This window comes from Microtus oregoni, unplaced genomic scaffold, assembly GCF_018167655.1.
Source record: "Microtus oregoni isolate MIOR12 unplaced genomic scaffold, Mior012 000009F_ref0000495, whole genome shotgun sequence".
Lineage (NCBI taxonomy): Eukaryota > Metazoa > Chordata > Mammalia > Rodentia > Cricetidae > Microtus > Microtus oregoni.
Window position 1 is genome coordinate 50,891,183 of NW_024543068.1, and position 15,778 is coordinate 50,906,960.

General features: G+C 39.5%; 1 protein-coding gene across 5 annotated transcripts in view; it reads right to left on the reverse strand.

Moving 5' to 3' along the window:
- Positions 1-3,151: 3,151 nt before the first annotated feature.
- Etv1 (ETS variant transcription factor 1) overlaps positions 3,152-15,778 on the reverse strand; it is a 94,429-nt gene continuing 81,802 nt past the window's right edge. For all 5 annotated transcript variants that reach the window (XM_041658183.1, XM_041658184.1, XM_041658185.1 and 2 more), the window contains 2 exons: positions 11,612-11,713; positions 3,152-7,868 (listed from right to left, as the gene is read on the reverse strand). In XM_041658183.1, coding sequence (XP_041514117.1) covers positions 7,647-7,868; positions 11,612-11,713 — 324 coding nt within the window. In that variant the 3' untranslated portion in view covers positions 3,152-7,646. The remainder of the gene's footprint in view (positions 7,869-11,611; positions 11,714-15,778) is intronic.

Genomic DNA, 15,778 nt, shown 5'->3' on the forward strand with positions numbered 1-15,778 from the left:
TTAATATTTTGTCTAAGAAAAATAAAAACATTTTGAAATCAAGTGGTTGCACACCCCTCTGAATATTGTTATTGACACTGGATGCTAAAGATCCTAGCCAGCAAGCGGAATTTTTTCTTTTGTTTTCCTTTTCATGTGAGGGCAGGGTTTCAAGACAGGGTTTCTCTGTAGCTTTGGAGCCTGTCCTGTAATTCACTCTGTAGACCAGACTGGCCTCACACTCACAGGAATCCTCCTGCCTCTGCCTCCCAAATGCTGGGATTAAAGTTGTGTGCTGCCACCAGTGCCTGGTCAGCAGGCAGATTTAAACTAGAATGCGTTTCAACATTTTTTCCCAAAGTATGGAAAACTTTGCTTAAAATTAAGTTTTAAAACTATTTTTAAGAACAAAGGAAATATTTCTGTTCAATTACAAATAGAATAACCATGTTGTGGAGGCGGTCAGCTTGATTCCTGAACAAAAGACGGCATTTTGCAGACTGAAAAGTCCTGTTACACACGTTATCTTTCCTTGAATCCACCATTTTTGTAACTTTCTATGAGGTGATTTTTCTAGTGATTTGGAATATTTACTTGTATATGATGCTGTTGTTACCCCCTTAGCAAAAGTAAGCCTTAACAACTGAGTAGTGCTTACGCAACACTTCCTGTTTGGTTCAGTTCTGCTCTTAATTCACTCCTGTTTCTTCTAAATCATGTGACTCATCCTTCTGTGCCTCAAAAGTTTTCTGAAGACTTTTTTGTCCCTCTTCGACTAACAGTGCGATGTGTACAGCTTACTGTGGAGTGCAGTGTGTGTGTGCACTGGCTGTGTGTACAGCTTACTGAGGAGTGCAGTGTGTGTGTGCACTTGCCGTGTGTACAGCTTACTGAGGAGTGCAGTGTGTGTGTGCACTGGCTGTGTATACAGCTTACTGTGGAGTGCAGTGTGTGTGTGCACTGGCTGTGTATACAGCTTACTGTGGAGTGCAGTGTGTGTGTGCACTGGCTGTGTATACAGTTTACTGTGGAGTGCAGTGTGTGTGTGCACTTGCCGTGTGTATACAGCTTACTGTGGAGTGCAGTGTGTGTGTGCACTTGCCGTGTGTATACAGCTTACTGTGGAGTGCAGTGTGTGTGTGCACTGGCTGTGTATACAGCTTACTGTGGAGTGCAGTGTGTGTGTGCACTGGCTGTGTATACAGCTTACTGTGGAGTGCAGTGTGTGTGTGCACTTGCCGTGTGTACAGCTTACTGAAGAGTGCAGTGTGTGTGTGCACTGGCTGTGTATACAGCTTACTGAAGAGTGCAGTGTGTGTGTGCACTGGCTGTGTATACAGCTTACTGAAGAGTGCAGTGTGTGTGTGCACTGGCTGTGTATACAGCTTACTGTGGAGTGCAGTGTGTGTGTGCACTGGCTGTGTGTACAGCTTACTGAGGAGTGCAGTGTGTGTGTGCACTGGCTGTGTATAAGGCTTACTGAGGAGTGCAGTGTGTGTGTGCACTGGCTGTGTATACAGCTTACTGTGGAGTGCAGTGTGTGTGTGCACTTGCTGTGTATAAGGCTTACTGAGGAGTGCAGTGTGTGTGTGCACTTGCCGTGTGTACAGCTTACTGAGGAGTGCAGTGTGTGTGTGCACTGGCTGTGTATACAGCTTACTGTGGAGTGCAGTGTGTGTGTGCACTTGCTGTGTATAAGGCTTGCTGAGGAGTGCAGTGTGTGTGTGCACTTGCCGTGTGTACAGCTTACTGAGGAGTGCAGTGTGTGTGTGCACTGGCTGTGTATAAGGCTTACTGAAGAGTGCAGTGTGCATGCTCTTCCTTGGTTAACGTTAGTCTGGAATCTGCAACAGAAAAGAATCGAAGGATACTTCAATCATTTTCATTTGTCTTTGCTGTTGTCTTAAACGATGTTTGATTTACTTTTTAGCTTTCCTACAAGGATTGTTCAAAAGGTAAGACTGAGCAATCAATCAATAACTCTTTCAGCCAAACATAATTATAATAGTTCATGTCAAGAGAAGTTAAAATGAGAATATAGTTAAGTCCAAGCTATGAGTCTGCTTGTGCTATCCTGACATCTCAGCACAGCCATGTTTCCTGAGCTCCTTAGAGAGACCTAGTCATGACAGAGGCCCTGTAGGCAAGTTTCATATCCTTGTGAGTCCCCAAAGTTCTCTTTGTTATTCCCTCAATACATGTATTAGAATTTAGTCAAATGTAACTGAAGAAGTTGGAACACAGTTGAAAAGTGCACTAAGTGTCATGGTACCTAAGTGGAAAGTGCACTAAGTGTCATGGTACCTAAGTGGAAAGTGCACTAATGATGGAGGAAGGTCATTGGCCAACAAAGAAACTGCTTGGCCCTGTGGGTGGAGTAAACAGAACAAAATGCTGGGAGGAAGAGGAAGTGAGGTCAGAGACTCCACAGCTCTGCTCTCCAGAGTAGACGCCTTAGCGGAGACGCCATGCCCTGCTCCCTGGCAGACACACAGGATGAAGCTCGGACCCAGGATGGACATAGGCTAGAATCTTCCTGGTAAGCGCACCTTGGAGTGCCATACACAGATGATTGGAAATGGGCTAAATTAATATGTGAGAATTAGCCTAGAAGACAATGGGCCAAGCAGTGTTTAAATGAATACAGTTTGTGTGTTGTTATTTCGGGACATAAGCCGGGCAGGCGGCTGGGGTGCTGGGAACACAGCCCCGCCACCCCTATTACTACACACTAAGTGTCATGGTACCTAAGTGGAAAGTGCACTAAGTGTCATGGTACCTAAGTGGAAAGTGCACTAAGTGTCATGGTACCTAAGTGGAAAGTGCACTAAGTGTGATGGTACCTTAGTGGAAAGTGTACTAAGTGTCATGGTACCTAAGTGGAAAGTGCACTAAGTGTCATGGTACCTAAGTGGAAAGTGCACTAAGTGTCATGGTACCTAAGTGGAAAGTGCACTAAGTGTCATGGTACCTAAATGGAAAGTACACTAAGTGTCATGGTACCTAAGTCCTTCGGAAACTGAAAGGGAGGAGTGATGGCACCAGCAAAGAAATACTACAGTTCAATCACAAATGATTCAAGCTGTAGCCCGTTAAGAGGCAGTCAACCACCGACCATAGGATGTGAGTGTGCCAGCATTCCAAGTGATCAACAACAATCCAATATTTTCAATTTCTGGGCTTTTATTTTAGACTTAAATCTTGAGCATACTTAATTTGTTATCACCACATGAATTTCATAATGATTTCCCAAACTGTAATTATAAGCTTAATACAACCAAGCAAATTAAAAAAAAAATCTCCCCCATAGAAACATACCTTTTGAATGGAGCTAAGTAAGAATATTGGTGTTTATAAGCAAAAAGAAACCTACCTTATATATGGATTCTTAAACCACCACTATTATATATACATTTTTATTGAACATTCCAAAACCGTTAATATTTCCATAAAGGCACCCGCTAGTCTAACCACAGTTTCCTCTTAAACTATAATTTTCCATAAAATGCCTTTTTTTTAATAAATAAAGTGTCTAAGTAAGTCTTACTTTTTTTAAAAAACAAAAATCAAGCCCTAAAACTACTAGTTGAGTTCTCTCTAAGTTTGGTCAGCTTTCCAAAGAACCCAGGAGGCAGTAAACACCTCTCCATCTTCCTAGGTCAGCACTCACCCAAATCTTTAAAATTAAACGTGACAGAAATGCTTTTATGAAACCTGACTCCTACATAATTCTTGTTGCAATTGTCTAACATACATATCAGCTGTCGTTAAGTTGATTCCTCCACCTATTCTGCCTATTTTTAATTTTTTTTGCCCATACCAAACTTCCTGGAAAAGAGCCTATTTGTTACTGATCTTAAAAAATTTTAGGGATTCAAATAGTTTTTTTCATGTTTTATGATTATATAATCTGGAAAGGGCTGCATGATAAAAACATGATTCATTTTAGAACACTCTAATCTGGTCCAAATTCGTGACATTAGGCAGGAAAATGCCCCTCATTGTCACATAAAGAGAAGTAGACTCAGTTTTTAGAAGTTCTGTTCCTTCAGTTAACAGAGACATATTGTTTATCGTGTTTATTGAACTAGCAGTTGTCATTTGCAGATGTGAAAATCAAAAGGAATCAACTCATTAGAGATACTAAAATTTTTTTTTCAAAACCTAATATAGCACGAGCACCAGATTTAACTGTGCTCCTGCCGTTATTATCACAGCTTAGTTATCTTTTCTATCATGGTGTGCTTAACTAGGACACGCAGGATCTTGAAGTCATACCAAAGCTTGATGTGTAACCCAGACGATTTGCTAGAACAGGTGAATTTTGATACAGAGATTTTTTTCAAAAGTATTTATGCAAAATAAGGGGTGATAATCTGAAAGGTAAATGATGACATTCTTTAGAATACACTCATTTTAGCAACCTCAATAAATAAATCAAGTGGGGTTTTGCTCTCTGGGGTCTTTGTGTGGGAAACTCAGTAAAGTTGAACAGTCTCCCCCAGGATCACATCATAATCCTAGGAACCTAGGAACTGATAATCTGTCAAAAGAAACGTGGCACAGGATTGAGGAGACTGAGAGGACAAGACCAACCTGGCTTTTCTAGGTAAACCCTAAATAGAATCACAAGGTCCCTTAAAAGAAGTCCGGCTAAGTGACAATGGAGAGGAAGGGATGTGTCCCAGGAGAGAAAATTGAAATGTAACTAGCAGTCAGGAAATGCTGACAGCCCAGACTGGAAAACAAAAAAAACAAACCAAAACCAAAAACAAAAACAAAAACAATGCCCCTCCTAATGTCTTGGCTTTAGCCCTTTAAGGCTGACTTTGAAATTTTAACCTCCAGAACTGCAGGAAGATAAATTTCTGTTGGTACTAAAGTCTAAGTAATTTGTTATAACATCTACAGGAAGCAAGGCTTCAGTGATTTGAGGAAATACACACACAGGTTTGCAAAATTTCATTTTGAAGCACCCCCGAATAAAATAATTTTTCATTGAAGGTGATATTCTGTGTTTTAAGAAATTATGCAATCTTTAATGAGAGACCTCAATCACTAGTGAATATATCTTTTCATTTCTTTTACTAAGTTGAAGGGAAACTTCACTTTACTAATTGTTATGTTTGGTAGCCAATGCTTTTGAAATACAAAATGCAAGAATCTTTCAGAAATCAGCTACTAGGTTTATTATCTACCTGAAAGGAAAAAGAGGCAGAAAACAAAAGACCACAAAAAATAAAATTATATAAAAACTTTCCTTTTGCTTAAGTTTACGAAGCTATATTTTAAATGCTTCTAAATTAAGAAAAGACTTAATGTTTGTTGATGACTTATTTAGTTAATTAAGTCACTACCTATGACAACACAACATGTAGTTGTCCTTAGATATGAAAATACCTTTATTCTTGTGATCCCTTGAAACAGCTCAGGATCCAGTTCATCTTCTCTGACTGATTAGAACAAGAATATTGAAAAGGCGAAAACAAAAGAACAATGGAAAAACAAGACTCCTCAGTATGATTTACATTTAAAGATGCATTTAGAATTTCCTTCTATTTTACCAAGTAGCCCAATCACAAACCTCAGCTGTCTGTCCAGTGACTACTTCACTGGTCATTTAGAAAGTCGGTCTCTGTTCTAAGTGTTGTAATGGCTACACGGTCATGGTGGTGTCCTCAGTCTTAAGGCGTACTTATCGCCCTGTGAAGGACCACGTAGTACACATGCAACACAGTCAATGAAATCATGTATACACATACATAGATATCAGAACGTTTCTGGAGGATGTGGATAGTACTGGGTTGGCTGTGTGAAGAGTGAAGTAATTGTCGGTTTCAAGAAAGAACTGTGGCCGGTGGGGCATGGGAGAATGGGTACCGTGGGCTCATCTTCACAAGGTCTTTCTTGTGCTCAGAAATGCTTTCCTAGGCTTATTTGGGCTCTGTGTTTAAGGGTTTTCTAAAAAATAATTATTTTCCTATATATTCTTCACAAAGTTATTCTCCAGAATAGTCAGAGATTGAACACAATTCATTTCCTTTGCTTGGATCTTGAAAGCAGCTACTCAGGGTTAATAAGACACTACTTCCTTATGGTTTTCAGGGTGAATGAACAACGCGGCACACCTTCGATGCTATTGTTTTTAAATGCAAAACCAAACAAAATGAAAACAAAGGCAACAACTTCGAAACTTTAGATCTTTGAATCTTCTTTCATACAGTCTGATCACATTTACAGGCATGTCCAGGAGACGACGGACTGCATCAGTTGTCACACAGCAACTTCCCGTATTCTTTAAACGTTCATGAACAGTGCTCCAAATCGCCAAAAGTTACACAAGTTCCCAGTTTCCCTTAGCAAGCTGAAGCTCACTCTTCATTTGTCAATGTGCATAAAAGCTGCTTATAGCAAGGCATGGTGTATTTCTTAAGCAATAAATGGTTCGAGTCATCTATTTTGTCCTGAAATGCTATCTGTAGTTAACTGCATTGCTTATAAATGGTCATAGTAAATTCAGCATGAAAGAGAATATTACAGAAAAGACAGCAGCAGAAGCATTAGCATTATCTAATATTTATATATGTTATCAACAGAACACAGCCGTGAAACATTTAAATGCATATCAATGGGTACCATGTCTAAAAATTACTATAGTACCTATTTAGTGTAGTGGATATTTTTCTTAAAGAGTGCTTGCTGTAACTAGAACAGCGTAATATGTGATTTAGTACAGTTAATTCTTATTGATTAAATAATGTATTTATGTACTGAAGATAGTGAAAGGAGACAGGTATTTTTTTTCTCTTTTTGCTTCATTGTGATCCCAGATTTAACACTTAAATGAAGATTCCAAAGGATCATGACATGTCATTATTTAACTGAAATGGGCATTGACATATTTAAAAGACAGTATTCCTACTGAAACAGCAAGATGGCACCGGATACATGTAATGCTACTGGCCTATGACTCAATTGGAGCCAGAGTCCAAAATTGTGCCACTTATTTACAGTAACGGTGATTACTCAAATTCAGAAAGAATTGCCCAAATATATGCTTACCCTTCACAAGTCATGTGTAAAGCAAAATGGAACAGAAAGAACAGCAAATGTAATTGCTAAATACTTTGCTTTTTTACAAGAGCTGCAAAACAGTCATTTCTAACATTAAACTGCCATTTACAGTAGATTTTTTTGTACACCTGCAAAGACTTCAGTAATGATGGGGAAATGCCCAAGGCAAACGGTCTCCAAGTAGATATTTACATATATGAAATCAAATGTACCGTAGATACCGAGAAAATTATCTTATGTTATTATGAATTCGAACAAAAATGATATAGCTTCATCATACAGAAAACCCGTAGGACCCCATCCCAAGCCTAAGTAAAAAGGAATCCCCAGTTCCCTCTGCCCGTTCACCCACCATCTTCCTCTAACCAAGAATGAATGTCTAAATTATTCCCACCCACCCTCAAATAAAGTGCGCAGTCCATGGCAGACCATAGAATAATGCAACAGGAAAAGCCCCTTTTTGTATTATTATTTTAAAAATAAAATACAAACAACAAAAATAAAACAAAGATTGAAGAGAATTCGATGATTCTCTCAATCTTGAAAAACAAAACAGGCGAAGCACGGGGTGCCCTGCTTGACTGTCTCTCCTTTCAGTACACGTAGCCTTCGTTGTAGGGGTGGGGGTTGCAGCAGCCCCCTTCTGGCATGTAGGCCATGCTTTCGTCAAAGTGAGACAGAGGCACCGTGTCCTCCTCGTTGATGTGACGTTCCATGTCCGTCTTCAGCAGTGGGCGCTGATTATCCGGAAAGGCCATGGAGAAAAGGGCTTCCGGGTCACACACAAATTTGTAGACATATCTCTCTCCAGCCACCTGAGAATAGCATGGAAAAGCCCAGCGTCACCGTCCCCACGTGGGTAGGGGAGAGAGAAACAAACACAGATTAAGACAACAGCAGGGATGGAGGGCAAAGGAAAACATTTGACTAAATCACAGATTACATTTTCATGGGGAAACGTTTTAACTTTGTGAAGTAAGCTGTGGTTCAATCAAGGGAATCACGAAATGTTGGCCTAGAGTAATAATTAATCTATTCCACAAATAGCTAGGAAACTCAGCAGTTTGCTTTTTCCTTTTTAAAATAAAGGGGTACTTATGCTGCCATTTGGGGAAGAAAACCAATGTGATGCAAGCAATTCACATTGAAGGGTTTGTCTTAAAGGTAACATCTTTGCTTTTAAAAATGTCTTTAAGGTTTATCTTGAAGGGTTTGTCTTAAAGGTAACATCTTTGCTTTTAAAAATGTCTTTAAGGTTTATCTTCCCCTATTATATTTCTACAACTTGCAAGTTTTAAAAGGAAAATGTGCTTTATTCCTAATAAGATGAAACTAGTGATCACTAATTCCCAAGATGCACTGCTTCTTTCTCCTCCATCTTTCCCCTGGCACCGTGCAGTCTCATCTGAAAAAACCCCAAAGATACATAGCCTTATTTAAATGAAGAATGGAGCAAGAGGACATTATCCTGAGCACATCACTTTTTAAAATGAAGGCAAGATACATTAGATGAAGCTTAAGGATGTGTGTAAAGTGTCAAATTGAAGTAAGAGGCGTAAAAAAAAAGTGAAAGGAGTCTAAAATACACACTGGGAAGGGAGGAAATGAGAAAAGGAAATGTGACAACTGCCTGAAATAAAGGAGGCATAGCATAATTTGTAGAGAAAGACATGCCCCAAACTTAAGTTTTGAAGAGTAATGCTTCTGTAGAAAATGATAAACAATTGAAGGAGACAGATAGATGTACCTGCCACTAATATACAATGCTGAGGAACTCAAGACCCAGATGAGATGGGGAACAAAGGCAGTTCCCTGTGCTAACTTTGGTGTGTGTGTGTGTTTGTGTGTGTAGTTCACAATTTCAGATAGCTGAAAAGTATTGACTGTCTTATGTTTCTATGTCCAAAGATCTTGCTAGTTGATTTGTGACATGGGGAAACAGTGTGCTCACAGTTTATAAATTCTCTGTTCATGTTTGGGAGAGGGGGAATGACTGCCAAGGAGCTCTGCTGCTCTGGACTCAGAGTTAGAATATCTGCTGCCCTGAATTTAAGTAAAAGGATCCACATCAGTGTCCAAATAATCTGGCTATGCAGAGGTTTGAAAGAGCTGACACTAAGCAGTGTTTATGAATCTGGACATGTTTCTTAAACTGCCCTTCAGTTCCTTGTCTTGTGAAACGGAGACAGGAAGGGCTCCCTGGAAAGCCAGCTGTGGCACATGGAGGGAAGTCTCTAGCCCAGCGCAAAGCAGAAGGGGGGCATGGAGCTTAATGCTCTTCCTTTAGTCCTCACTCCAAATTAAAAAGACAAACAAGGAAACTAATGAAAGGACTGCAAAACTGAAAAGCAGGCGGCACCAAACAAACGCTGAGCGATGATACACCTTAGCTTTGCTTCCTTTCCTCTTTATTTGTCGAAGTATTTTCAGGAAATGAAAGTAAAATAAATGCTTTATTCTGCATGCCTCTGAGTGTTTTATAGCCCACTGTGTTTAGTTTGAGGCTGCAGAAAAAGAATTGTTTGCCTTGGGTACTGGACCTGTCATTTTGCCCGATGTGTTGAGGTTGTCTTTACTGGGAAGCAGTGTAATAAATGAGAAGCATTTCATCATGTGGAATTTAAATGCACAAGATGCCATCGAAATTATAAAATCTCCTAGGGACTTCTGCCTCTGCTTCCTTCTAGTTTTCTCTGAATAAACATTTTTAGTGCTACTACTGTATTTATCGCACTTTAGATATTGCTGAGTTTAAAATAGGAGCTGACACACAGACAAAGTACATGATGCCTTCCTTTGTTAGGGATACAATTACAGGGTGAGAAACCCTGCATATTAGGTAAAATCTAAATGTAACAGTGAGATGGAAAAGCACAGGCATTCTGTGAAGGGATGTATCAGAAGGAAATGGGAGGTGGGTGTGTTGTCAAAGCCTAGAAACATATTTAAATTACACTTCCATTTTTAAAATTTTAAGAAAGCTCAGCAAGTAAGGCACTTGCCTCCAAGTCTGACAACTTGAGATCCATCCCTGGGTCCCACAGAGGGGCAAGCCAGGCCTGAGGACTGCTAGCTGTCATCTGACTTGCACACATATACTGATGGTACACACACAAAAGCACACAGGAAACATAGTAATTTTTCAAAATTTGAAGGAGAGGGAATGGGGGCATATTTGACCCAAACAAAGCTCTCTGTTTACAATTATTAAATAAAATAAATAAAATCGCAAACGTAAATGGTAAAGCAAAGAGAAGCAAATATATCATGGAAAATATAAACATTACTACATTAGTAAATATTTTTATAAGTATTGCTAATTTTTTAACTAGATGTGAAGATATTTTATCTACAAAGTACAAGAATCTTTCCAATACAACTTATTTCTATTTCATGATTACTGAAATTAATTACACTTAAAATGTTTTACTTGTATTAACGCTTTCAGTTATTTGTATTTTATTCTCCAGACTTCTAGCTTAATTGTGCTTTACATACATCACAAAGGCTTAATTAAAATTTTAAGCCAGTGAATAAATATCGTCATACAAACTTGGAATTCCCCATTATGTGTTTGTGTGTAATAAGGAGGGGAGTCACAGAGTTCTTCTGAATAAACTATGCTACAATGTACTTAACCATGAGAAGTGGCTCTTGGAACAGCAGGGAAATGACTGTACATGTTTGAATGTTAGTACTTGCTAACATAAGGGACCCTGGTTTGTTGCTGCGTATATGCAGAGTACAATCTCCACATGCTGGTGTGGTACCCAACCTGCCTTTCATGTGCCAAACAGTGGCATCCAAAGAGTCTGTTCTGTGGAGCATTCACATCCACCTGCAAGGCCTAGAGAAGCCGTAAAGCACCAACGGCTGAAGGAAATAATAACAAATATTCAAATGTTTTATCTTTATATATTCATTTATTCATGGCCTCCTTTATGTTATATATTAAGAACATTTTATCTTTATCCATGTTTTTGTCTTTTACACTAAACAACTTTTAAATATTAAAAGAAGCTCATTTGAATTAAAATATATTGAACTTTGTTCTACTAACCAAATGAGATGAAACATTTATTACAAGTAAGTGGTTTGGGATATTAAACTGTCAAGTGATGAAATCAGGCAAGATATGGAGCAAGAAAAAAAAGTGTTTTGCTCCTTTTTCTAATAAGAACAAGAGATGTTTTAAGAATCAGAACGAAAAGAAAAAAGAAAAGAAAGAGACAAGCATTTAAAGAATGTGTGGCTGTGGGCACAGTAAAATTACAGCTTCTAGAGACATGGAGATGTACTATTGATACTGAAATAACTTTTTATTACCACGTGTGATAAAGTGGAATCTTCAGAAAGCCTGCCCCTTGATAGACACTACTATACATTTATCTGCAGTGTCCATGACTTTTCAGACAGACCTGTGATGCTCCAAGCAGGAGTCAAGCATCTACGGGTGGAAGCCTGGCTGGAGCAGGACAGCGCTACTGTGATTGTAAGAACTGACTTAGAGACCGGTGGTGGGCACATCTCAGTGAGTTTGAACGCAATATCACCTCACCTTCTGCATGATTCCCTTCTCATAGTAATAGCGGAGAGAACGGCTAAGTTTGTCATAGTTCATAGCTGGCCTGTTCTTCTGAATGCCCCAACGCCGGGCCACCTGCCAGCAAAACAGGATCACATTGTTAGTGTTCAGCCTTCATCAGTCACATTGTTCAGGGTTAGTGGCACGTGCGTGCGTGCGCGCGCACACACACACACACACACACACACAAAGACATTTATCAGTGTATGACATTTCAACCCACAAAACCATGTCCAAATCCAAGGCATAAGTAAAACAGCCTCCTCCATGATCTGAGTTTCCTGGGTCCTGCTTTAAACCAGGCATGCGGTCCTCTTTCCTAAATGTCACAATAGAATTCTTTGTCACCATTGTTTTGAGCAGAAGTTAAATGGAAATAAGGGAATATGTTTCCATCAGGAAAGAACAGGCTGCAATTGACCAAAACAAGGCATATTTTCCCTTCTGCAATACACTATCAGTCTTTTCCTTCCTGAACTTTCAGACAAAAATTCCAATTAAGAACTGCTTAATAATTCCTTTGTAAAGGTGTTTTATTACATTTGTGACAAGAAGAAGGAGGAGGAGGAGGAGGAACAGGAGGAGGAGGAGGAGGAGGAGGAGGAGGAGGAGGAGGAGGAGGAGGAGGAAAGCCCCTGCTCAGATTGTGCGAAGAAAGAACAGCTTGGTAGTGTGGCTGCCGAGGAAACAGTATGCCGATTGTTAAACTAAACTACAAATAATTGTTATTGCCCTAAGTGGCCTCTGAAGAAAACTAGAGCTAACTCCAAACTGGAAAATTAAACTCATTTAGGAAACATTAATTGGAAGCTAAAAATAATGTGGAAGTGGAAAAAAACACCATATATGCAAGTCTCTCTCTCTTTCTTTCTTTCTTTCTTTCTTTCTTTCTTTCTTTCTTTCTCGCAGAATGCCCAGTGTTTATTAAAGATCTTGGAAGTGTTTAATGTGTTGCCGTGGTGGACCACTGGGTCTGGCCAAGGCAGAGCTCTCAGCACAGCTTTGGAAACACTTCTTCCCAATGGAGGTGCCATTCCACCTCCATGTCACATTGGACTGATAGAGGCATACACAGAGAGAAGTCTGCATCTTTGACTGCAGTAGAAGTCATGAACTCATTAATCCACACTCTTTTGTAGGCTGAGTGAGAGAAACCATGCACAGACTAAGCAAGCTTAGGAGAGCATTCTCTAAGAGACCGTGATCCATTGTTTCCATGAAATTACAAGTTGTTGTGTCCCATACAATAAAAAATATCCTCAAAGCCACCTCTCTGCTCCTCTTCTCTTCATTAGCCACAACCTTTCTGTTGTCCCCCTGCCCCTTTAAAACCAATGATCCTTACTATTCTTTCTATCACTAATTTGTATTCTTGGAATGAACATAAAATGGTCTTTAATCATATCAGTTGGTATACTATTTTGTGAGTAAAGTTGTGGTGATATTTTTTATGATCTAACAAATAAAGCTTTCTTGAAGACCAGAGTGCAAAAGTAGCCATAGTAGTCGGTCATACAGGTCAGGTAGTGGTGGCACACACCTTTAACCCCATACTAGTTAGCCATAGAGGCCCGGCGGTAGTGGTGCACGCCTTTAATATAAGAGCTGACAGAGGACTGATCTGCAAAATATACAAAGAACTCAAGAAACTAGACATCAAAAGAAGAAATCATCTAATAAAAATGGGGTACAGACCTAAAATGAGAACTCTTAACAGATGAATCTCAAATGGACAAAAGACACTTAAGCCATCAGGGAAATACAAATCAAAACAACTCTAAGATGCCATCTCATACCTGTCAAAACGGCCAAGATCAAATTACTGATGACAATTTATGCTGGAGAGGATGTGGAGTAAGCAGGACACTCCCCCATTGCTAGTGGGAGTGCAAACTTTTACGGCCCCTTTGGAAATCAGTACAGCAATTCCTTAGAAAATTAGAAATCAGTCTACCTCAAGACCTGGCAATACCACTCTCACCCAAAGGATGTTCAATCACACCACAAGGACATTTGCTCAACCATGTTCATAGCAGCATTATTTATAATAGCCAGAACCAGGAAACAACCTAGATGCCCCACACTTGAAGAATGGATTTAAAAAAAAATGTGGTACATTTACACAATGGAGTACTACACAGCTAAAAAAAATAAAGACATCTTAAAATTTGAAGGCAAATGAATGGATGTATATATAAAAAATGAGTGAGGTAACCTAAACCCAGAAAGACAAATATGATATGTATTTACTCATAAGTGACTTTTAGACATAAAGTAGTGAATAATCAGCCTACAGTCAGTCCACAACCCCAACAAATCTAAACAACAAAGAAGGCCTTAAGCGAGAAATACATGGAACCACCTAGAAAGGAGAAAAAGACAAGATCTCCTGAGTATAGTGGGAGTGTGGGGAATGGGGAGGGGGGGATGAAGGTGAAAGGCAGTAGCGAAAATATATAGCTCAATTAAGTACAGTAAAGCATTAAAAAATACCAGCACTAGAGAGGAGTATAAGGCAGGATGAGACAGAAACTCACTCTCTTTTCAGTCTGAAGATTTCGTAGAGGTAAGAGCTCCCTAGTGGATCCTTTGCTTCTGGGATCTTCAGGCAAACTTCATTTGTTAGATCATAACCTCATAAAGTGACATGATAGAGCAGGAACAGACTGTCTATTCAACTAGCAGCCATGGGGGCAGATACGTCTTAATTTTCCACCAACTTGGCAGTAAATATTCTAAGTAATAGTGAATAGGGTGGGGAAAAGTGGCAATAAGAAATAAATACAAGCCAGGCATGGGAAGAAATGCCGGTAATTCTAACACCTGGGATTTGAGTATGAGACTGGGGTGATGACAGGAGAATCAAGAGTTCCAGCTCACTCCGGGCTAGGAAACCCTGAAATGTCAAAGAGAATGGAGAGGAGGGGAAAGCAAAGAAGGGAGGGAGGGAGGGAGGGAGGGAGGGAGAGTCTTGGTTTTGTTTTTAAAATAAAATTAAACCTGTAATAGTGGCTGTCAGTGGCTCAATAGAGATGCAACTACACAGCATGTCAATCTCGGGGAATGCGAAAAGTGTTGCTAAGCAACAATGCCTGAAAACATTCATTTACAAATGAGTCTTTTCTAGAGTCTTACCAGAGTTCACTTCAAAATTAAAATGCAACAAACTTTATGGCAGCATTGTCATCTCTGAGAGAGCCATGTGATAGTTGCAAAACATGTCAGAGGGAGTTGTAAGAGCTTACAACCTATAGTGCCGATTAATTCTCAGCACTATGGATTAGTAGTCTAGGATTTAAAAGGTATGCCTTTAAACTTATTCTGGTCATAACCAGTATAAAGTTAAGGGGGAAAAACACCAACAATATACCTATACATTGTAGACAAAAGACAGAAAGCATAAATAACTTTCAGGCCACCTGAAAACTGGGAAAGTCAACTTGATCCCCATAAGCACTGATGTTATACACGGCAGCACTCAAAGCCAAGACATGATTGTCAACATAAAGTTTCAAAGATTAGGCCAAGACTTCCAAAATCTTTCTCAGGAAGTACTTTGAAATGAGCGCTTGCCCTGTTAGGAAGGAGCAGAAGGAGTGTAGCAACATGGCATTCACCCTTACTGTTAAGTACACTAAGTGAGTCAATGTAGTTGTTTAAGAATAACTTCATCCCTTTTATGATATTAGTAAATGTATCTTTGGTGCTGGGTGTTAGAACTCAAGGCCCTGTGTGGGCCAGGCAAGCACAGTATCAGTAACCTAAATCATCCAGCCCACCAACTTTGCAAGGTAATGCTTGGATATGGGACAGTAAAGCTAGAATCAGGATCTGGCTCTCCAACTTCCTGGTATTCAACTAGCTTGAGCATCATCAAGTTGTTGGCATGGAATCTTGTAGGTGTCTTGCTATATTAAAGAATGTTTCTGGGAATAATTCCCTATAATAACTGATAAATTTGGAAATAATAAGCCATTATCTCAGATACCTGAGTTATGTTTGCTAACGTTATCCAAGCACACTGAGCACATAAGCAGGCTAGAATTAGATGTTCATTCACTATCATTTTCAACTAAGAGATGAAACATGATAGAATAAAACCTGTGAGCAGCATAACATGGTGGCTTCCAAGACATCATT